The following is a 23,699-nucleotide window of genomic DNA, read 5'->3' as shown; positions in this document are numbered from 1 at the left end:
GTGTACTATTTTTGCTTTAAATACTTCCCAACTTAGTCAAAATTTGTTAGTGATTCTCTCACAGGCTTTTCTGATTTGATCTCAAAGTTGATAGTACTCATGAAGAAATACATTCCCCACTTACTTTGCAGGAGCATCTGCCTAGGTGCTGGAAAAGGTATTACATTATTAGTGTATGATTTTGTTTATAAAATGCAAACCTTAATGTCTTCATTTCTTCTTTTTTAGCCTATTTTAAGTTACGTTCTCTATGCATTGGTGGGTACAGTAGGCTTTGTGACCCATTATGTTCTGCCTCAACTCCGCAAGCAACTTCCTTGGCATTGCTTTTCTCACCCGCTGCTGAAAACCAAGGAATACTATCAGTTTGAAGTTCGAAGTAAGTATCATTCCTGACACGCTTTTGAACTTGCTGTAGTTGCAGACCAACTTGTGTTATCTGTTTATACACTTATTTTCTTGATTATTCTCACCACTGGAGTATTTAATGACATCTGATCTAGAAACGTCTTCGTTTCTCAGCGCCTCATACTTTGATTCTGTGAAGTTTTACATATCTCCTAACTGATTATGATAATGTATTACATGCACTAACACTGTCTCACAGCAGTTGCGTTGAAGCACAGTCTTCAAAGTCTGGAGTGGCAAAGTTTGTGCTAGTGATTAGCTTTAGAAAAATTGAGGCAGAGCGTGTTTCAGTAGGTGTTTCTACAAGATAGTAAGTTGTGCTGTGTTTTGGAGGGTTGGGTATGGTGAATGCTCTCAGAGACTTCATCTCAGAACGGGTTTAATTCTTAATTGTTGCTGTGTTTAACAACAGAACGTAGTGCAAGTGGCCTACTAATGGGAAGACACAAAGGCACCAGTCTTGCTGGTTGATCTGCTCTGCAGATTGTCAGGCACTTGCACCTCATGTCAAAGCCTACATTTCCATGCAATTTTTCCCTGAAAGCTGCAGAAAATACGAAGTTAGTTATACTGTTGATCTGTTTTCCAGTATGAATAAACATAGCAGTGGATTCTCGGGTCTCCACTGTTTAAACATTTTGATTGTTAGTGGCAGACTTAAGAAATTTCTGTCCAAAAAGGCTTAGAAACAACAGAAGCTATTTTATTTTTTTTTCTCTTCCGTTAGTTTTCCAGGTAAGACAGTAATAAAAAGCAAATGAGCACTCTGCTGCTTTCAGGAGCAGAGAATTAGCAGAATTAAATCCTAACCCACCTCTGTAGCACCTATACAGAGTGGTCTTTTCACTGTTGTCCAAATTCTGGGCTTCTTTTCAGTGACTGAATGTAAAGATTGATAAATAATAATTGTAATATGTCAACTCTGTTTGGAGGAAGAATTGAGAAGTGTATTTGTATGCCTTAGGTTTTTAATCCGCAAAACTAGAGAAGCTACATGTGGTGCCCTTTTGCTGATACCTTCAGTATTTCCATATGTAGCAGTGTTTTCAGGAAAGATGAAATTAATATCCAGTAATGCTAAATACAAGTTCATAGCATCTCCCAGTTTGGTCCCTGTAGCTTTTTAAGAGAATTCATGCCATGTCAGTATGTAGAAAGGACATTTTCCTGTTGTAGAAAAGGAACCTCAGTTTTTGCTGGGGCTCATCTGGGCTTGTGCTGTCATTGATGGTAATGAAGAGGGGTGGACCTTTTTCTAGCCTCTCTCAGATGTACTTTTAAACCTTTATGTATGCAGCAATGTCTAACATAACTTGACAAGCTCTTCCAGCCTGTATTTGTACTGCTTGTAAAATAAACTTTCTGTTTATCTTAATTTGCATTGATTTGAAGCATAAATCCTGTTATATTTCCCAGTTATTGTAGAACTTTCAAAGAAGTTCTTAAGTCTCAGACATTTGTGTTGACAAGTCGTGTATATTCCTCTACATTGTAGAGTTGTAAACCAGAAGTCTTTCTGATTGAATATGATTGGAAAACATTCTTTTGCATAAGATAAAATGTGTAATGTCAAACAGCTTCATCAGTATCAATGCTGAATTTACTGAAAAAGTGGCAGCCCACTTTGTTTCCTGCCATGTGCAGTAAGCAAGTAGCTTGCAAGCTGTTGTGTTGTAGTACACTTTGTCTAGGTGTCTAACAGAGCAAAAACTCTACTGGGGCTACTTTATTTAAGAATCTTTATTTTGTTAACTGAGTTTGATTTGACAGTGCAACCTGATTTCTTTTTAATGTCTTGATAGATGCTGCACATGTTATGTGGTTTGAGAAACTTCACATTTGGCTCCTTTTTGTAGAGAAGAATGTTATTTATCCACTGATAGTCCTCAATGAGCTTAGTAGCAGCGCTAAGAATATTGCTAGTCCAAAGAAACTGGATACTGAGTAAGTAGAAAAGGCTATCAAAGAATCTGAGTGTGTCTGCTGTGGTGGGAAATGAAATAGTGAGTTCTGGCCTCAATGGGAAAGCAGTTCCTGCTATTGCCTTAAAAGAAAGGCAAAGAATAAATAAAGTTTTTCTTTATTTGAAAGCTCTTGTAGAACAGAGTCACCTTACTGCCTTAAACTGTATGGAATATTACAGTGTTAGAGTGGGAACCCACACGAAGGGAAATCATTCAATTCATAGCATTATAGTACAAAGATTGCAGGTTGCAGAATTGTCTCATAGTGTGATCTCAGAATTTTACTGTTGATCTCCAGTCTATAATATGATTATCTGGACTGCAAGTTCAAGATAGCAGCAGTGTGCTCAGGTATTTTGTCAGGTGTAAACTTAAGACTCGTGTGATGTTCCCTGAGTTGGTTGTGCCATTTTGCAGCCACTCTGCAGCTTCCTGCTCTCATCAAGGAATTCCCCAGGCCTTCCAGCCCCTAAGTATAATCTGTATCCAGATGGAATTGCACACTGCCTCTTAAATTGAGCCTTAGTTGTAATCCCTTGAGCTGTGTATCTGACTGTCTCAGCAAATGAGAATTCAATAACGGGTCTTGCAATTTTTGCCTTCAAGAACAGAGACTGGGTGGCTTTACTTCTGATTTAGAACAGAAGTTTTGTAGAGAAAGTAAATCTTGAATCAAAATGGAATGTGCATTTCGGGAGGGGAGGGGCAAGTTGCATTTTTTGGGTGTGGGTTTGGTTTTTTAAGTTTCATAATCACTGAATCTCATAAGTGCTTGCTTTGGGTTCATGACTCTTGGGACAAGCTGCCCTTTGGGAGGAAATCTACCATTACATTACTTTAACATTATTTTTGTAACACTTTGGTCTGTCTCCAAAAGAGAATATCACTGAGTTTATAATTCAGTCGTGATTCCCCCGATTTAAGCTAGAGCACCATAGTCATGCAGGAAATAATGACAGTCCGGTGTTCAGTAAAATACTCTTGCTGATTAACCTAGAGCACTTCTAGCATTTTTGCTTCTTAATATTCATAACCTAAATTAAAGGCCAAGTTTCTGTTCAAAGATATTTCAGCTACGATTTAATTACTTCTTTTGCTTAGCAAAAAACTTACAAATAATGCTAATCATTGAACATTGATTGGCTTGAGAATACTCATAGACTGGGATAGTAACCTTAAAAAAAACCCCAAAAAAACAACTTGAAGTTGTCTTAAAAAAACAAACCCACCACCACCAAACCAACCCACCACCGCCCTCCCCTGCTCCGAAAGCAAACTCGCATCTAAACCTTGAAATTGCATGTCAGCAACAATTTAGGTGGTCTTTAAGCCCCTCTCGGACAGCAGATAAGTAACTGTTTTGTGTGGCTTTCTTATACAGGTTGGGTGCTTTAATGATCACAATAGCTGGCCTGAAGTTACTGCGTTCATCATTCAGTAGCCCAACGTGCCAGTACGTCACTGTTATTTTCACAGTGCTCTTCTTTACTTTTGATTACAAAAGTTTTACTGAGACCATGCTGCTAGATCTCTTCTTCATGTCCATACTCTTCAGCAAGGTAACTTTCTCTATTTCTAGGTGTTTCAGGTCATCCAAAAGGGAAAAACAGACAGTCCTAACTGATAAGTAATCTTCCAGATCATCAGTAATCAATATGCTATAAGACAGCTAACACTTCTCCTTCACTTATGTTTGCTTGAGAAAGCATATGTAACTTGCTAAATATCTCATGAGTTTGCTAATAAAACAGTGAAGCACATATTGTGTTACTTGAATCATGATTACATCCTATTTGTAAGTCTCAAGGCTTCTGGTATAGCAGAGAGAACTCTAGGGTGACCAGTAAATTCCTTGGGATGTTTGCGTGCTGCAAAGCACGTTGATTCTCAGCCAAATCACTGATTTTGTTCTTTTTCTCTTTTTTACCTCTGTAGCTTTGGGAACTCTTTTATAAATTGAGGTTTGTATATACCTACATTGCTCCCTGGCAGATCACGTGGGGATCTGCCTTCCATGCTTTTGCCCAGCCCTTTGCTGTGCCACGTATCCTTTGAAAATACAAACCTTTTCCTGAAGCCGCCTATTTATAACTTCTGAATGTTGCATTATAGTGGATTATGTATTATGGGCTAAATCTACTAAATGAACAGGTTTGTCTAGTGAGTATTTGTGAAAGACTGTGCACGCTTTCTGCCTTTGCTACTGTATAGTTCATAGCATATTAACAAAGAGTAGGAATAGAATTCTGATGTAAAAGAAACCTGCAACAGGAGTTTATTTCGTTCCAAAAGTGACACAGCTTTTTCTTCTGACAGTCATTCCTTTTTTCAAGAGTCACTAACTATGGATTTAGTTCTTGAGACTTGGATTTCACTCTTCTGTAGGCTGGTTTGAATGGAGTGTTGAGCTGGTATTCTCTAGAGCTTTGAGAGAGACTACCATGTCTAGTGCCAGAATTTCACTTACTTCTGTTTTTAAAAGCAAACATCATCTCCTTATTGTATTGGATGTACTGTAACGGTACTTTGCTGCATTAAAATTCTTGGAGATCTTGTTTTGCTCTCAGTTGCCGTTGCTGCCTATTTCAGGTACTATCACAGAAGCTTGAAAAGAAAGGAGTTGTTGCTTTTCTTTCCTTAATTCTTTCATGCTGCAGATTCTGCAATGTTGTTTGTCCAAGCAGCTGTGTCAGCTTTCTTCTCTACTCCACTGAATCCTTTTCTGGGAAGTGCAATATTCATCACTTCATATGCCAGGCCTGTCAAATTCTGGGAAAGAGACTACAAGTAGGTGAAATAAGACCTTTAAATTTTGTGTCCTTCATTTTTAATCATGTAACTGTGGCTAAATGTGTTGGTTTGGTTGGGTTTTTTCCCCTCCAAGTGCTGCTATGTATTTCCGTGAGAAAACAACCAGTTTATAGCACTGAAATTTGCAATGGACTTGGTTCTGAAATACCACAGCAGCTGGTTTTGATACTAGCAATATTCACTTTAGTTTCTTAAGTAATTTCTGCTTAGAGGTATGCCATCCTGGTAACTTCTTTAAGCATACAAATTGTGCAATTTTCTTTAGTGAATTTATGTACAAAGAGGTTTTTTGGGGCACTTCATAACTTTATTTTACCTGTGTAATATTGCTTATTTTGCAGATAAAACTGGCTAACTTCAGTATAGACATCTTTAAAGTAAATCTTTTTGCTCAAGGTGGAATCAGTAGTAAAAGACTCTTCATGTGAGATTATACCTCCCTGTGTTTTATTCCTCCAAAGTCCACTGTTACTGGGATGAAATATTAGAGAAACAGCGTAGAGGAAGATGTGCAGATACTTCTGATGCTTACGGAGAATTAATTTCACTGCTTTATTGCTTTTTTTTTCCCTTCTAACACCAGAACAGATCAAATACAGTGTTCCAGACCTTGTGATAAGTGTCAAGGTTGTAACTTCAGCCACGAAATAACAACTTGCTGAAAATTGCCACTAATTGAATGTTAGCTGTACTAATTGAATTGCTTTTATTTTATTTGTCACATCTAAAACTTGATGATGTCTGTTGAAGGAAATATGTACACACATCTAAAGCTGAAGAGTGTTTTGTGGCTACCTGCTTATTAGGTATTGGATCATAATGGTATTACATGCAGGGAATACTTTTACATGTGAGCAGAGCAGCAAGTTTGCATATATAATTGTTTTAAAATAACTTTTGAAACCATTTCAGTGGGAATTCTTGTACATTTTTATTCTGTTAGTAGTTTCTTCCCTTAGATTTTCTTACAATAATGAGTTTTGTGTTAAGTATGCTTTATTTTACTATTTTCAGCACAAAGCGTGTGGATCATTCAAATACAAGACTGGCTTCGCAGCTGGATCGAAATCCAGGTAGCTTTCCTAATCTGACATCATCTTGTTGTTGTTGTTGTTGTTGTTGTTGTTTGGTTGGGGTTTTTTGGTGGGTGGTCGTTTTGGGTGGTTTGGGTTTGGTTTTGGGTTTTTTGGGGGTGGTTGGTGGTGGGGTTTTATTGTGGGTGTTTTGTGGGTTTTTTTGTAGTGGGTTTTTTATTTGCATAGTGGTTTGTTGTTTTCTTGTTCAAATGTAAATGGCTTTCCTAGGATTTTTATAGGATGCATGATCAGTTTGCCCTCTGATCTTCTCCAACCCTGCCCAACCTCTTTGTTGTTCTGTCTGCTGCTGTTTTCTCCTCTCTCATCTCTCTTGCGTTATTCTTTAGACTCTCCTCTAAGTTTGTCTTCTTTCCCCTTTACTTTCCTGTGTGTCTGCTTTACTTCTTTATTTATAATCGTAGTGTGCATTACGCTGTCTTGCTGTTTATTCTTCTTAAGTAATTAAAGCTAAACATTATTTGAGGGTGTCTCAATGTCGTGGTGATGAGACCAGTATAACAGTCATACTGTTATGAATAACTTCTGTGCTCATTTGCTTTTACAATTTCTTACGTGGAATAGATTGATGGGCCATGCGTGAGTTGAGCTGAAAGAATAATTTGGAAAATGGAGGAGTGACTAAGAAGGGAAAAGAGTCTGGTCAAAAATACTAAACGTCACTTAGCATTCATTTGGTGCAGTTCTCTCTTAAAAAAGGCAGGGGCGGGGGAGTGGAGAAGGACCTTGAAAAAAAACATTGCTGTGAAGAAAAGTGTAGAATTCAATCCGTGAAGTGATAATTTACATTCAAGCTTGATGTTTTTCTGCAGATTCAGTTAATAACTCAACTGTAATCTTCCTGCAGGTTCAGATGATAACAACCTGAATTCAATCTTCTATGAACATTTAACCCGTTCCCTTCAGCACAGCCTATGTGGAGACTTGTTGTTGGGTCGGTGGGGAAACTACAGTACTGGGGACTGCTTCATCCTAGCCTCTGACTACCTCAATGCACTAGTACACCTTATAGAGATAGGAAATGGCTTGGTCACCTTCCAGCTGAGGGGGCTTGAATTCAGAGGTGAGTGTGTTACACTTCCTTAACAATCTGTGCTGAAAAGTAGACTTCTGCTTTGGAAACTTATTTATTTTCAGTTCCATCCCGTAAATTAATTGCTTTGAAAGTGGGCAGTAGGGCCTCTTTAAGCACCCATCACTTGTGAGGAGAACTAGCTCGCTCTGGCAGAGTTGATGCCAAGTCTCTCTTTCCATTTTAGCGCAACATGGCTACCATAGTTGAGTCTTAGATAACACCTAACTAAAACGTGATGCTAGAGTGATAAAATTAAACTATCCAAATCTTTTGTGTTCATTGGCAGGTAGTTCACTTGGTGTTACAGAAACACAAGTGGAGATCGGTTGAATTGTAAACACTTTGAAACACGAGTCAACATTAAAGGAATCACATAAAGTGTTCAACTCATTCTTCTTTTCTCTGTTTTCTGCTAAGGAACTTATTGCCAGCAGCGAGAAGTGGAGGCCATCACTGAAGGTGTAGAGGAAGATGAAGGGTTTTGTTGCTGTGAACCAGGTCACCTTCCTCACATGCTTTCCTTTAATGCCGCCTTTGGGCAGCGTTGGCTGGCTTGGGAAGTGCTTGTGACAAAGTATGTTCTGGAGGGTTACAGCATCACTGACAACAGTGCAGCTTCCATGCTTCAAGTCTTTGATCTCCGGAAAATTCTCACCACTTACTATGTGAAGGTATGACTCAAATCAGTACAGCCCTTGAGGGTGAGGTGGTCTGGATTACATCTGGGAACTGCTTAATGTCTTGGAGGTTTAATGACTTTTGTATGAGGATCATTGAATGCGATACAAGTTATAGGTGTATGAACAACTTCATCAAAGGAGGGCAGAGTGTACTGCACTGATCATTACTTGGTACGCTCATACATCAGCAGGACAATGGCCCTAAAGTCTGGAACAGAAAGAAAATGTTTTAGCTGAAGCTGAAGTAGAAACTTTAAGGGCCTTGCCCAAATGTAATAGCTGGACTGTAAATGAAAAGTTAAATAAATAGTGTGTTTCTCTTGAAGAAAGCCAATCTGCTTCAGTGTTCGGAGGCTGTCCAAACCTGTGTGTGTTTGTTTGGGTTTTTACAAACAAAACTCAACCAACCAAAACACCACAAACAAACACAAAAAAACACCCTTCCCCCAAAAAACCCACAAAACCCAAACAAACAAACAACAGCAAAAAAAGCCCTGCAGTTATAAGAGGAACTCTAGGCCTCAGATCCCTTCAGATAAATCAGTTTGCTGCTCGATCTTTCGTAAGCTGCCCTCTTTCAAAGAGTGAACAATTTCAGGTTGAAATATTTCCACAATACATACTTACTTAAACACGCACACACATTATGTTGGTGGGTTTTTCTCCCCCTCAAACTCAAGGGTATTAAACTGTCTTGCCTTTTATTTAGCATTTGAATTCGTTAGAAATTCAATATCTAAGCTTGCACGTTAACGAGATAAAAAATCCTATGTATTTGTGTTTCTGCAAAACTATGGTGAGAGTCCTGTCCTGTCTTTTTTTCTGTTACTTCAGTGCATGCTTCAGAAATCTTGAGAGTCTTTGAAAAATATGCCGCTATGCAAACCTGTATTGTGTTTTCTGTGCCAATCTGTTGCATCTGTAAGCTAAATAAATGCTGCTGTGTATCAGTTTTGCTCATTAGGGGAAAATAATGCAAATGAGTTGGAACAATTGCTATTGCTGACTCTTTTTTTAATTATTTTTTTTATTGCAATGCTGACTCATCCTCTTAACTGCTGCTCTTTCAGGGAATCATCTATTATGTCACCACATCTCCCAAGCTAGAGGAATGGTTAGCTAACGAGACCATGCAGGAAGGGCTGCGGTTGTGCACAGACCGCAATTACGTTGACGTCGACCCAACATTTAACCCCAATATTGATGAAGATTATGACCACCGTCTAGCAGGGATCTCGAGAGAGAGTTTCTGTATGATATATTTGAACTGGATAGAATACTGCTGCTCTCGAAGAGAAAAGGTAAGTACGAATGTGTGAGAAAAGCCATCCGCTGTTCTAGGATGGTCTCTTTATTTTCATCTGTTGGTTTGACTTACAGGCTGCTTTGATAATGGTTTTTAAAAGAGGATTCTAACTGAAATGTCTGTTTATAGTTTACTGGTTTTAGATCATCTGCTCTTGACACGTGAAGTTAAATAAATTCTGTAAGTGGTGTATGATTTAACCTGTTCATTAACACATTTTTGTTTACCAGCTCAGATGAATCAGTTGAATCTTAGGCATTTATATACATACAAAAGAATATGTTTGTGGAATTGATGTTTTGTGCTTAGATGGCAGTACAAATCAACTAACAAAAAACTCCAAAACAAAACCCAAAAAAACCCCAAATACCTGTTGCCAGCTTATAAGACTGACTGCTTGTTTCTTAGTGGTCATGCTCTACTGTTCCACTCCCCCACTGGAATTGTTACCTCCTAAAAAACTATCACCGCATATTGAACCCTTTTCTTCTCTCCAAATCCTTCCACCTTTCAAATGGAAACATTAGTATGTTTGTAGAGGGATGCCTTGACTGGTTACTGTTTACAAAAAAAAAAGTACATGGTCTAATCAAAGTCGTGTTGCCTTTGAGGAAGGATTCATATTGAAAATATGAGCCAGAGTCACTCATGTGGTAGGCATCACAGAGTATGTGTGCCTCTGTAGGTGTCTGGGTCTCTTTGTTCTGGCAGGATGTTTTTCCATGACAATTTCCTTCCTCCATTCACCTGACTATTCCTTTCTCCTTCTGTTACTACAAGCCACTGGATTCGAGTAAAGACTCGCCTCTGGTGACATTATGTTACGGACTGTGTGTTCTAGGGCGGAGAGCACTGGGAACAGCTTCACATCATATGTCTAGGTAAGAAAGTACTGTTGTTGTAAGCCTCCCTTCATCAGAAGCCCTCAGGGTTCCTGAGTTAGGTGTTAGATGAGTACCTCTTCATAAATGGAACAGTTATTTAAGTTAACTGCCCTTAACCTGTACTGTGACTTGTCTTTGTTATAACAGCCAGTGAAACATAACCAAAGAACAGCAAATGAGGGACAACCTGAGTTTGAGCATTTGTTTTATTGCACTAATGCAAAGTTAGAGTTCTGGTGTGGGTAAGCACCTGTGATAACTGATGAAAAAAAACAACTGATTAAGTTCAAAAGTAAGCTCCTTTTCCTGCTCCAAGTATGGGCCCTTTATGCCTTTAAACATGAGGAAGTTGTCAAGATTTTTACTCTGTACCAAAGCATGCACAACTGAAGCTACATGTCCTCCTTAGCTGGTCCATTGTACTGTTACATTCCCTGAAAACCAGTCTTTAAAAATCTTCAGAATGAAGCCAAGCATTCCTCACAGTGTTCCTGTTTGCTTTAGTCCATGTAAATAGCCTGTTGCACGTATGGTTTATTCGTTACCCGTTCAGTGCACATAGACATTCAGTGTCCAGGCTTTGCCTACACACACATCCTTATCGTACGTTCTCCTCTCCCTGTGTTATGCTCTAAGTTATTTTTGTAGAGAAAAATTGTGTGCCTTTCTGTACAGATCACAGTTATCACTGACGAGCAGAAAATACTGGATATGTTTGTGTTTCAGTTAATATTTGGGCTTTATTTCTTTTTCCTCCCCTCGACAGTAATCTGGAATCCTTCTTGTATGGCCTGCATGCCCTATTTAAGGGTGACTTCCGTATATCTTCAATTAGAGATGAATGGATCTTTGCTGACATGGAATTGCTGAGGAAAGTAGTGGTTCCTGGAATACGGATGTCACTTAAGCTACATCAGGTGAGAGACTGCATGGGAAGATGTGTCCAGTTCTTTTTCTTTCTGTGCATTCGCTCTTTTAAAAATAAGTGATTGAGAGAGAGAAAAAAGAGGAAGAGAATAAAAGGGCATGTGGTAGAGATGGACAGCTGACAACAAGAGTCATGTTGTGTCCTTTGTTTTATTGTGGCTCATCTGGAAGGTGATACAGAGGAAGAGGGAGTGCAGTTTATGCTCAGAACTTGAAAATTACATCAAATGTAGATCAGAGAACACATCAAGCCCTGTTTCATATCCATCTAGAGATAATTCCCCTATGAACAGCCTTTCTGATGCCTTCCTTCCCTCTTCCCTTCCTGACACATCTGTAACTGCTTCAAAAGGCTGTTGTGCCATTCAAAGATGCACAGCCCTCTCCAGCTGTCCAATGGGAGTTGTTCTTGTTCTTTTTTCTTTGAAGGGCTGTAATAGCAGATACTTTGGGTGTAAGCCATTGTGCTGGCCGTGGCTGGGAGAGGGTTAACTTCCTTCATAGTGGTTATGTTTTGGATTTGTGCTGAGAATAACGTTGATGATACACTGATGTTACTGATCCCATCAGTAAGGTTTCAGGTAGGAATGAGAATGTTGCTTTTCAGTAAGCTGAAATTGAGGTTGGTCTTTATAGTGAGGTGAGGGTGAACATGAACAACCTCAATTCTGTCTAGTGCTTCTATTGACTAAATTCAGCAAGTACAAGAAAGCATGTCTGGAGTGATAAGCATGTGTGAGGAAGTGCTGGTACTGTAGAAGAACAGATTGAAAATCATAAAAAGTAGGCAAATCTGAGTTGCACTTCTCAAATAATAAATCAAGTTGCATTTTTTGCCTTTATTGCAGTCTAGAAATCCCCCAAAGCCTGCAGTGGTTCATTGGACTCCTTCATGTAACACAGACTCCCTGAATTTAGCAGAGTGCAGTTAAGTGTTAGGAGCACATGTCGCAAAGTAGAATAACTACAAAGTCATTGTTGAAACCAGCAGAAGTACGACTTCAACAGTCCTGAAGTGTTCTCGGTGATTTGAGTTACTGTGCGGAATAAGCTTGAATTAAGTCAGAGAATGAAAACTGAAGAAAATGCAGATCTCTAAACAATAAAATAACTTTTTTTTTCCTGAACATTATTTTATTAATCTTACAAAAGCTGGTTTTATTCACTCACGGTGCATTAGCATATTGAGGCTTCAGCCAGTGTTAGTTCTTAACCACTATCCTTTTTTAACTTAACCACTGCCCTTTTATAACTAAGATGTAATGTGACCTAATACCGAATTGAACTTGCAGATCTAGTGTTTCTGTTTAACTGGCAGTAATGAAGTTATGTGGTAGTATCTGATGCTGAAATAGTCTGTCATCAAGTATTAATGCGAACTTTTTAATAGAAAATACAGATAAACCTTGTTGTTTTTCTTCCTTTCACTCTTTTGATGTAATACAGTCTCGGGGAATAATCGGTGCTTTACTGAAGTGTGTTTTACAGTTGGAGACTTGTGAATAAAGCAGAGAAGCTAAAACTGAAATGTGTCTGCTGGCAATATAAATAGACATAAATCTAGTGTAATGCTGAACTAGAAATTCAGTTGAATCAGTAATAGGTCCTCCCAGTTTTGTTGTTGTGTTTACTTCCTTTTTTAACTTAAGTAAACAGAACTAATCTGTTGGAAAAGAGGTCATCTTTAACAACGTTCTTTAGTAGGTATCTGATATTTTTGACGTCTAACTTTGTGTGATGCACTGAGCCTTTAAAGAGTTAGAGGTGTGAAATGTTCAATTTGTTTTTTCCTATGTTGTTACATTTGAAATGTTTGCTGTATCTTATTGAACGTGTGTTCTTGGAAACAGGATCACTTCACTTCTCCAGATGAATATGATGATCCTTCTGTGCTTTATGAAGCCATAACAACCCATGAAGAAAATCTAGTTATAGCACACGAAGGGGACCCTGCTTGGCGGAGCGCGGTTCTTTCCAACTCCCCGTCTCTCCTTGCTCTGCGGCACGTGATGGATGATGGCACCAATGAATATAAAATTATTATGCTGAATAAGCGGTATCTCAGTTTCAGGGTCATTAAGGTAAGCTTCGTGCACGTTCCACAATGTGACAGTATGCTGTGGTATATTTTAGTAACGATACTAAACTGCTATATCCACTCAATTCATTACTTCTTTTGTTCCTGATCTGTCATAGCTAGACTGCTGCTTTTCATATAGTAGTAGTATTTAATCAGAAAATCACTTCCTGATTAAAATACCTTATTATTTGCTTTATTCTCACTGCTGTAGCCTGTGTCCGTAAATTCAGCCTTTTAAGAAAGTGAATATGCGTGCTTACAGTTCTGCAGTGCAATATCACATACACTTGTGAAAGCCTCGGTATAGCAAAGCACTCATCCCACACTCTCATTGTGTCCCTTTCTGACACAGCCTTTCTGCTTGGCTTTTGCAGGTGAATAAGGAGTGTGTGCGTGGCCTGTGGGCAGGGCAGCAGCAGGAGCTTGTCTTTCTGCGTAATCGTAATCCGGAAAGAGGAAGCATCCAAAACGCAAAACAGGCTCTGAGGAACATGATCAACTCCTCTTGTGACCAACCGATTGGATACCCAATCTACGTCTCACCTTTGACTACTTCCTATTCAGATAGTCATGAACAGCTTAAGGAGATCCTCGGGGGAGCTATCAGCTTAGGAAACATCAGAAACTTCATAGTGTCTACATGGCACAGGTGAGCTGAGGAAATGAGGTCTTTGGTATGTGCTCGTGCGTTCATATTCCATTAACTGGTCTTACACAGGCCCTTCACAGCATAATTTATAACAGTCAGTCACATGAGAATAAATAAGCATTGACTTTTTATTTCAGACACATCTGTAGCATATGGCAACTGCTTTGGTACAGGATTAATCTTCAAGGCATTTAAATAATACACCACTAACTATGTAAATGGGAACTCAGAAAAAACAGGACAGAAAGTCTAGACGCAAGATCTGCTTCTTCAGCTCTAATGTCAGGTCTGATAATGAGAGACAATGCAACTTCTGTATTATTTTTTTTAATATCATGACTTTTGCAGTCTATAATACCATCTTTACAGAATCAGGACTATTTGTTAGGGTTTCTGTGTGGCAAACACTTAGCATACAGGTGCTCATACTGATGTTGTATGGGTATGCTCATGCATAGTAACATGAGCTTTAGCTGTTACTCAGAATTTCATGAGTGCTTATAAATACCCTGCCAGAGCAAGTAACTGGAGTAATAATAACATGATCCTTCCACGTGACCCCTCAGTAACCCAGTAAAACTATTGCTGTGTTGTGTCTTATAGGCCATGAGAACTTTTACTGCACTTCCAGCCCCTTACAACTGTGGCTCCAAAAGCAGCAGTGGCAGCTGTGTGTGGCATTCAGAAGTGTGTGTCCTAGTTCCTGCTAGTTCCAGGAGCTGGTGCCATAGCTGTAGCGGTCCTGCAGCTCTTCTCATGGTCATACTTACACTTAGGCACCTACAGCACATTGAAACAGACCGTGCTGCTTCACCCCACAATATGCCACACTTACTACAGGCTGTGGTGTCTGTCTGCTCTCGCCATCTGCTCGTCTGACACGTGGATAGAATAGCAGGTGAAAGCATGACACAGAATAGGTTTTGGATCCAAGCTGTGTGTGTTTTGGGATTCTGGATCCTAGGGGCAAATAAAATTGGACAGGAGTACTCAGTGTATCTGAATGCAACAGAAAGAAAAGAAGAATAAAAGGTAGGAATTGGAAGAGGAATGTGCTGTGCTTTTTGTGTCCATCTGAAGTTTATTAATGCAACCAATGCGGTGAAAAGCCTGGATGTACACTGGGAAATGTTGGCTAACCCACTGTCTGAATGTTTAAAATTCCCATGAGAAGAATTTGGGATGAAAAGAACCGCAATATGTGCTTGAAACAACTGTGGGAACATTACTGAAGGTAACAAGAAACCAAATACATTAAAAAGAAAAAAAACCCCAACAAAATAAACTAACCCAAAAAACCCCACCAACGATCATTCTTTTGATGCTCATCTGAACAGACAGAGATTTTGCAGTACAGGAGTACCCATAATGCTGGTGTATTGAGGAGTATATTTTTTTACGAAAGTGTTACAAAATAACCAGGATGTTCTACCAGCATTTATATTTAGAATTTTATCTCTTTATTGTACTTCAGAGGTGGCTCTGTTTTTTCAAAAGCTATTTTATGTGAGCATTTGGCTTATCATAAATAATTGTTACTTGAACAGCTGTCATGAAGAAAATTGCAGTCGCTTAGAAAGCAGCATTTATACTTGCAAAGCATATTCTGAGAAAATAAAGTTAAGTTTTATCTGATTTTTAGGGAATGCTGTGGATTGTGCTGAGTAAAGCCTTTTGCTTGTCACCATTTCTTAGACTCCAGATGATAAGGAGGCCTGGCTTAATGTGTCCATTGCCTTACGTTTCAGACTAAGGAAAGGTTGTGGAGCTGGCTGCAATAGCGGTGGAAATATTGAAGATTCGGATGCTGGAGGTGGAGCTTCTTGCACCAGTAACAATGCAACTATCAACGAGTCGCAGAGCAGCATGTCGCAAGGAGGGGGGAACGCAACTACAGGGCAGGGACCTGGAGCAGTACAACACCCTCCTGTTGCAGCTCATCCCACAGCTCTTCCTGCAGCTCATCCACCAACTCATCCCTCCACTCTGGGTAAATTTAAAATGAAACAAAGCAGCAGTCTTATACAAGTACAATCCTATAGCCAGAACTGCCCTTTCAGCTCTTTGTGTCGGGCCTAAGTTAAAAGCAAAAGCAAACAGAAGTGATTTGGTTATGTGTTGTTAACACCTGCTGGATTCATCTCAAACTAGAGTGCTGTTTTCTGCAATGCAGAGTTCTCAAACAGATCTGAGCAATAAGGGTATAGTTGTGCTGGCATAAAAAGTTATTTAATCTATTTTAACACACCTCTACAGATTGGATCTTTTAACTTCTATTGTCTGCAAATGCTGAACATGTCATTGTTTTGTATGTCATTATTTCTTATTTATTTGGAGGAATGGATTCTCTCCTATTAAAGAGTCCATAGTGATGTGTAGTTTGGGAGGTGCTAAACAGTAAAGCTTAGAAAAAGCTTTCCAAGTGCTGCATTTGCTCACAGAGAATATGAAAGTGTACCTAGTTGAATGAACTGGGTTTTTTTACACGATGTGATTAGGTCCATCAGCTGTGGGAGAGGTATCTGCAAGTCCTTAGTAAGGAAGAGCAATGACACCAGTGCTCATAAACTGCAGTTCGTGTTTTTCACTTTGAGTGCATTAAATTTATTTGAATTCATTTTAAAACAGCTTTCGCTCTAACAAGTTTTCTGACTCGATCTTTGAACATGCAGTCAAGCATATTAAGAAAGAGGAGTATTTTGAACCATGGACGTCTCTACCTGCCTTAATGCTTTGAATATGGGAAAATAAGTGTTAATATTAAGAAACAAATTGTTAATGTGGAAAGAGCAAGGCTGAAGCATTTTCCAAGCTGCTTGTCTTGCAGGGATTGTGAATTGAAGAGAATGAGATTCCTAGATAAGATGCATGGAAGGTACTCAAATGCTCTGCTATGTGATATGTAACAGATCTTCTGCACTACAGCTGTTTCAGATGTTGTTGATTAGACCCATCAATTTTGTATCTAAGTTCTAAAACATTTGTGTATTGGAAATCTAATGTGTGTGGGAGGCTTCATTAAACTCTCCTGATTCTGTATCTTTTACTTTTAGGCACCAGTCACAGCTCTCACTCTGTGCAGTCGAGCCTTGTCAGACATTCCCCTGCCCGTGCCTCAGTAGCTAGCCATTCATCTTATTGCTACGGCAGTCGTCATTCATCTCTTCGCACATCCACAACAGGCTTTGTGCCTTGCCGGCGCTCTTCCACCAGTCAGATATCCCTTCGTAACCTCCCATCATCCATCCAGTCCCGCCTATCTATGGTGAACCAAATGGAACCTACTGGCCAGACTGGGGTCAGCACGCAGCATGGACTGCCTTCTTCTAGCAGCTCCAGCCAAAGCATCCCAGCCTGTAAACAACATGCCCTTGTGGGCTTTCTAGGGACAGAAGGAGGGAGTAATGCAACTGAAACTCAGTCAGGTGGTAATGCAAGCCCTGCAAATCAAATGCAAGCCAAAAAGGATGACGTTATTTACAGAATCCAGGTGAATAGTCCAGAAGAACAAGTTAACCTTTGCTTCCTATGCTTTTCTTAGTGTTACCTTGTATGTTGTTGAAATCGCTACCTTTGAATACATACGTAGCCTGGAATGTCTCAGTATACAATCATTGTGCACTTATGTTTGGAGAATTAATGTGAGGAAAAGGCTTTCTGGACAGCCAACCTTCCTGCATGCTTAGACGTCCCTGTTTACATTACTTACGTGGTTTTTCTGTAGTGCAGCTTTGAGAACGTCTGCTGAACTCAGTTCCACTTCATACTTAGTTTGCCTTTATTCATTCCAACATGTAAAGCTTCATTTTCAGGGCAGAAAGCAGCTAGCTTTTTTTCTTTTAAGCCAAGTAGATTTTTCCACAAAAGTAAGTGTAAAAATACTCACTTTCACTTCCAGATGTATTTACTCATTTTCATATGTACATGTTCTTTGGTTATTGCCACAAGTCTGGGTTTACTGACCAGCGAGTAGCTACGTTGACTGAGTTAATCATGACAGCCTTACTGGTTTTGTGGAAATTCAGAAAATTGTATTCTTGCTCTTCTAGCTTTTATTGGCCCTGCTAACCTGTCTTTGGCAGTGTATTAGTGGGAAACATCAAGAAGTGTATTCAGTAGGATAAATCATAACACACATGATTTCATTGCTGGTATCACCTCATTTTAGAGTAATCCTTAGTAAAGTGCATCATAGTGGGCAAAGTTAACAAATTAATCTTGCAGGTCCGTGCTTAGTAGCTTTTTTGGGCAGGAAAGGACCCTTTTGTGAAACTGCTCATTTATTCTGTGTAATGGTACAGGCAAAGTTGGCATGTCTCCTTGGATTGGGGACGTTGTGTGGTTCTGTTGTCCTTAGATAGGAAGAAGTTTTCAGGAGTTTTCTCCTGCTGCCCCTGTGGAAAAAGAGCAGTTTACCTCCAGACACAGGGTGGGACTCAACTACCCATGGTAGTAGATAGTTCTTCAGCCCAACAGTAAATTCTCCAAGACTGTTTCTTAAGATACTGTTTTGAGAAGTGATGAGTCAGTTTTAACAGCTTACCATCACTTGACTCATCCCTGCTACTGGACCATATGCTGCCAATGCTTATGTTGTGCCAGCTCCTCAGACCCTGCTATGAGCCAGTGTAACAACTGGAAGAAGGGGTGGGAAAGGGAACTAGAGCTGCTGCTTCAGACAGCAGTGAACTGGTATATTGTCAGCTGTGTCTGAAACCACAGCCTGATTTCTAAATTCTGTGCTGCTCAGGCTTTTTTTTCTACCCTGGAGCTTGAGTTTCCAATGTTGAAATTCATCAGAAGTGGATTTCTGTGGGTTTAAGTCAGTTCTCTGGAAGTGTGCAAAAGGTTACAATTTATCTGTTTCTTTTAAATTTTGGCTGAACTAACAGTCAAAACTCGATTCCTACTTATAGTTAATGGATCCCAGTCAAGTACTGGAAGGGATCAACGTGTCAAAAAGGAAAGAGCTGCAGTGGCCAGATGAGGTGATACGGCTAAAAGCTGGAAGAAACAGCTGGAAAGACTGGAGTCCTCAGGAAGGCATGGAAGGCCATGTAAGTTTTGCTTAGAAGTTGACAAGCTGATTGTAAAAACTGCAGTGTCTTGATTCTGTGGCAGTCTGCCTAGATGTCAAGGCCAAAGATACATAAGTTGGATCAGCAGCTGTCCTCCAAGTCTCTGTTTCTGGAAGAGCAGGTCTGGAATCCTAATTTGAAGCAGAGGGATATTTCTGCAACTGTATCCAAAAGATGCAGGATGATGACTCAAATGTAGTCAACCACCTCCCCTTCCTTGCCTTCTTCCAGCTCTTGTCATGAACTCTCAGGCATTGCGCTCATTCATCCAACCTTCATTTTCCTGACCTTAAACTGACAATCCTTGAGCAAATATGGAGGGTCAATTTACCTATGAGTCCTTAATTGAACGGTTAACAGTATTTGTTATTAAATTATTCTGATGAAAATAGAATCACAGAATGTTAGGAGTTGAAAGGGACCTCTGAAGATCACCCAGTCCAACCCCTGCCAGAGCAGGATCACCCAGACCAGGTCACACAGGAACAGGCGGGGTTTGGGTGTCTGCAGAGAAGGAGACTCCACAACCAAAGTTTGTCCTCATCTTCGGCTTGAACCTCCTGTGCTCCAGCTTGGGACCATTGCCCCTTGTCCTGCCTGGCATTGGACATCCCAGAGCAGAGCCTGGCTCCTTCCTCCTGACACTGCCCTTTCCCAATGGATCCCCAGGAATGAGGGCACCCCTCAGTCTCCTCTGCTCCAAGCTCCAGAGCCCCAGCTCCCTCAGCTGCTCCTCAGCAGGAGATGCTCCACTCCCTCCAGCATCTCTGTGACTCTTCACGACTCTTTCAAGCAGTTCCTGTCCTTCTTGATCTGAGGGCCCAGAACTGAACACAATATTCCAAATGCGGTCTCACCAGGGCAGAGCAGAGGTACAGGAGAACCTCTCTGCCCTACAACCACCCCTTCTCATCCACCCCAGGATGACGTTGGCCTTCTTGGCTCGTGGGCATCCTGCTGTCCACCAGGACCCCCAGGTCCCTTTCCACTGTGCTGCTTCCCAGCAGGTCAGTCCCCAACCTATACTGATACATGGGGTTGTTCTTTCCCGTATACGAGACCCTACACTTGCTTTGTGTTGTATTTCATTAAATTTCTACCTGCCCAGCTCTCCAGCCTGTCCAGGTCTCACTGGATGGCAGCACAGCCTCTGGAGTGTCAGCCACCCCTCCCAGTTTTGTGTCACCAGCAGACTTGCTGACAGTGCCCTCTGTTCCCTTGTCCAGGTTGTTGATGAATATATTGAATAGTACTGGTCCCAGTACGGACCCCTGGGGGACTCTGCTAGATACAGGCCTCCAGCTAAACTGTCCCATTGACCACAACTCTCTGACTTCTTTCCTTCAGCAAGTTCACAATCCACCTCACTACCTGATTGTCTAGACCACGCTTCCTCAGTTTAGCTGTGAGGATGCTATGGGAAACAGTGTCAAATGCTTTGCTGAAATCAAGATAAACCACATCCACTGCCCTACCATCGTCTGTCCACCTGGTTATGTCCTTGATTAAGATTGTCCGTAGATGTTTCTTTATTATACAACAGGTACATGATAGATGTTTCCTTTCCTTTAAGAAGGAGATCTGCTGTAACTAAAACTTGTGAAAGCCTATGACTTGAACCTCCGTCTCCCTTTTCCCTAGGCATGTTATATCTGCATTTTATAAAATTTCACTGCATTAGAAAACTTATCTCTCAATTTAGGCACTCTTTAGGAGAAAAAAAACCTCCAGCTCTATATAGTATAGTACTCTGTAGTATTCTTTCAGTGATGAATAGTAAAAGGGAATAGTCACTGCCATTGTGTCTGCATTGGTTCACCAATGCAACTCTCTTTTCATTTGGAATTTGTCAGTTCTGACAGTTTATAAGAATTTGCTTTGATTGACTGCTTACCTCACCTGAAGGCATTACTTCCAAATTAGATTCAGGGGGTGAATTTTGTTGTCTGAAAGTCCACATCCACATCAGTGTGGGTGTATGTGCAGACCTCGGGTAAGAAGCAGTGATACCCTGATAACACAGTGTGTGCCAAGTCTACCTTGATGTTACAGGTATGTGAAGGAAGGGCCTGTAAATAAATTCATTCTGTGAATAGTTGTATCATTGTTGATGATCCACTCTTAAGATAGTAGGGTTACCTTGTAGGTAGGCCATTGTAAACTTTCATAATTACATTCAGGTTAGGCTTTTGGAATTTCCTTGTTAGCTGTAGCAGATCAGGAATGTTGTAAAGATGGTGAATGCAGAGGGTTTTATTGAAACATGTCTTTTCTGCCTGGTATCATTGGACAGTTTTTTTCAGGAGTTCATGAATGCGTTTTGCAAATTGCAGCATGCTGACATGTGCAGTGATTGATGTTACAGCAAGATTAAAACAAGAGGATTTGAAGGTCAGCATAAGCTACTGTTCTGAATGCTTCTCATCTATTTTTGGTGCAGCGTACTGGCAGGGTTTTTTAGAAGAGCATCTTTTAACCTAAGAAGAAAGGGGAAAAGCACCAGATTATCCTACGTGTGATTAGGAGGAGAGGATTTAACTTGATGACATAGTTTCCACTGCATGCTTCAGCTGCCTGTGGTTACATACTAGTATCAGTAAAGCCATTAGCTCTTGGGATAGTCTTCCCTTTCTGATCCTGCAGCTGTGGTCCTTTCCGCAAACAGGCAGAAATTATTCTTGCCTGCCGAGTTGCTGCTCATCAGGCAGTTTACCAGCCAAAGCCTCGTGTCGGTGCTCTCCCTATGGAGTTCAGCTTCAGAGAATCACACATCCCAATACTGCCTATGTACCAGTAACTGTGGCCACATCCTGGGTGGCATATCAAGGGGAAGGAAACACTAGTCAAAAGCAGAAGTAAGCAAAGGAAGGATTGGAAGAGAATGGATTGGAAAACAAGAAGAAAGAGAAAATAGATTAGAAGAGCCAACCATGTTGTTCCTGGGGTTTGTGCATTGGGTATAGAATAGGGATTCAGGAGTAGAATTATGGCAAAAGTTTGGGAGTCATTGCACGGGGGGGCAGGAAGCAAGCGTGTGAGGTGTGTGTTCTGTATCCTGTTTCTTGATTAGTGTAAAGTAGAGAAACTTATTTTACTGTTGTGATGAGTTAAGAGTAGGATGTGTCAGACCTGCTGCTGGTGGTGTGACACTTACCTGTAATATCACCCTTAGATGAGTATTAACTAATGTCTGAGGGCGAATTTCTGAGCAGTACATCATCTCAGTTAATTTTCAACTGCATAGAAAAAAAGCTGTTTTTCCTAACTTTGCTCTTTATTTTGCTGAGAATACAGCACAGTTTATGTAATGCACAAAGATGTTACAGGGTTTCTTCAAGGAAATGAAATGGGGCAATACCACTTGTGTTGTATCTGCTTTTCTCAGGACTTTGAGATTAAGGTATACTCTGTATTATCTTTCTGCATTATCTGACACTGTCTGGTGGAAGAACCCTTTTACTTCCCAAGAGATTCTTACCCCTTCTTGACTATCTACTGACATCATTTTGCATGTTAATAGTGATTTATGGGCATCAAATAAATTCCAGTCACAATAGAACAGATGGCAAAACTGAACGTTGGGGGATGGTTGCTGCGAGTTATAATCTGTGTACAACTGGTGCATATGCACAGATTTTAAGGAGCCACACTATGGATGCCTTTGGAGTCAGCCCTTAGCTATCTCAAAGGCACCAGTTTTAAGTTGGACAACAAGGTTGTAGTACTTGGACTTTATTGAGAGATCTTTTACGTGTCTGGGAATAGAATATTCCTGGCCTCACTTTATACAGCAGCACAGGAAGTTTATTTGGACAAGCTTTCAAGTCAGACTTGAACAGACCACTTAAATATCATGCTGTTCCATCGAAAAAAGGGGAACAAAAGATGCCGTGCTTCCCTGTCTGAAATGCTCTCCAGTGAGTGTGGATGCAGTGTAGATCTCATGCAGTGGGCAAAGCTGGATCTCCTCCACTCAGTGTTGAGAGAAGTTGCCAGCTGGGTATGGTGAGGATTAAGGGGTTCTTTTGGATTTGATCTTGGAAGACGTAGATAACTCGTGGTTTTCTGTCCTTTTCTACCTCCTGTATCTTTAGAACTCTTGAAAACTGAACTGTCCTGGATATTGTAAAAACTAATTTTATTTGCTTTTTACCTTACCTTGTCTTGAATTTAAGGTTCTTTTCCCACAGTTGGCAATTTTGAGATAATTCTGTTTCTATGGAGCTGGCGATACTTAAAGCTGTGTTATTGGAGCATCCTTGTGGTTCCTTTTGGGCAGTCAGAACTTAAGGGTGTATCTTTGGTCATACAAGGTCCTGTGTGGAAAAGGGACCTTCTGATGTTCAATATCAGGCAGGCTCCTTGGAAGCAGAAGATCATAGTATCAGTTCTGTACATCCAAGGGAGTGCACTTTTTCTGAAGCCCTTCCTCTTTGTAATATTTTTTTTTTCACTTTAGATCATCTTTGAATAATTTAAATTAAAAGGTCAACCTCGAATTCACAGTGAGTAGGGGAAAAAAATTAGGGCAAAGGATTTGGCTTAGAGGAGACAGTTTATACCCAGCTCCTGATAAACTCCCGTGCTGTACTGTTTTGTACTGCAAAACACTGAGGTGTATTAAGACTCTTAATGCCAGAGCAGCAAAATATCCCAAATCCATGTCTGTACTTTTTTTTTTTTCAATTGTTAGTCACTTTGCATGAACTTGGTTCTGATTTGGGTCAAGTTGGTTGTTCCTGC

At 40.3% G+C, this 23,699-nt stretch overlaps 1 protein-coding gene across 1 annotated transcript in view; it reads left to right on the top strand.

Annotated features, from left to right (window-relative positions):
• Nucleotides 1-228: 228 nt before the first annotated feature.
• Nucleotides 229-23,699, top strand: part of LOC104542497 (pecanex-like protein 1) — a gene marked incomplete at its 5' end in the record, with an annotated part of 24,459 nt that continues 988 nt past the window's right edge. The window contains 18 exon segments of the mRNA XM_010186833.1: nt 229-379; nt 2,211-2,352; nt 3,754-3,931; nt 4,308-4,416; nt 5,030-5,159; nt 6,198-6,256; nt 7,125-7,340; nt 7,770-8,023; nt 9,103-9,333; nt 10,119-10,219; nt 10,989-11,139; nt 13,000-13,230; nt 13,604-13,878; nt 15,627-15,868; nt 16,932-17,368; nt 18,240-18,278; nt 18,281-18,307; nt 18,795-18,935. Coding sequence (XP_010185135.1) covers nt 229-379; nt 2,211-2,352; nt 3,754-3,931; nt 4,308-4,416; nt 5,030-5,159; nt 6,198-6,256; nt 7,125-7,340; nt 7,770-8,023; nt 9,103-9,333; nt 10,119-10,219; nt 10,989-11,139; nt 13,000-13,230; nt 13,604-13,878; nt 15,627-15,868; nt 16,932-17,368; nt 18,240-18,278; nt 18,281-18,307; nt 18,795-18,935 — 3,114 coding nt within the window.

This window comes from Mesitornis unicolor, unplaced genomic scaffold (genome assembly GCF_000695765.1).
Source record: "Mesitornis unicolor isolate BGI_N332 unplaced genomic scaffold, ASM69576v1 scaffold12326, whole genome shotgun sequence".
In the NCBI taxonomy this organism is placed as follows: Eukaryota; Metazoa; Chordata; class Aves; order Mesitornithiformes; family Mesitornithidae; genus Mesitornis; species Mesitornis unicolor.
The sequence above is the reverse complement of the archived record's forward strand: the minus strand, read 5'-3'. Positions and strand labels throughout refer to the sequence as shown.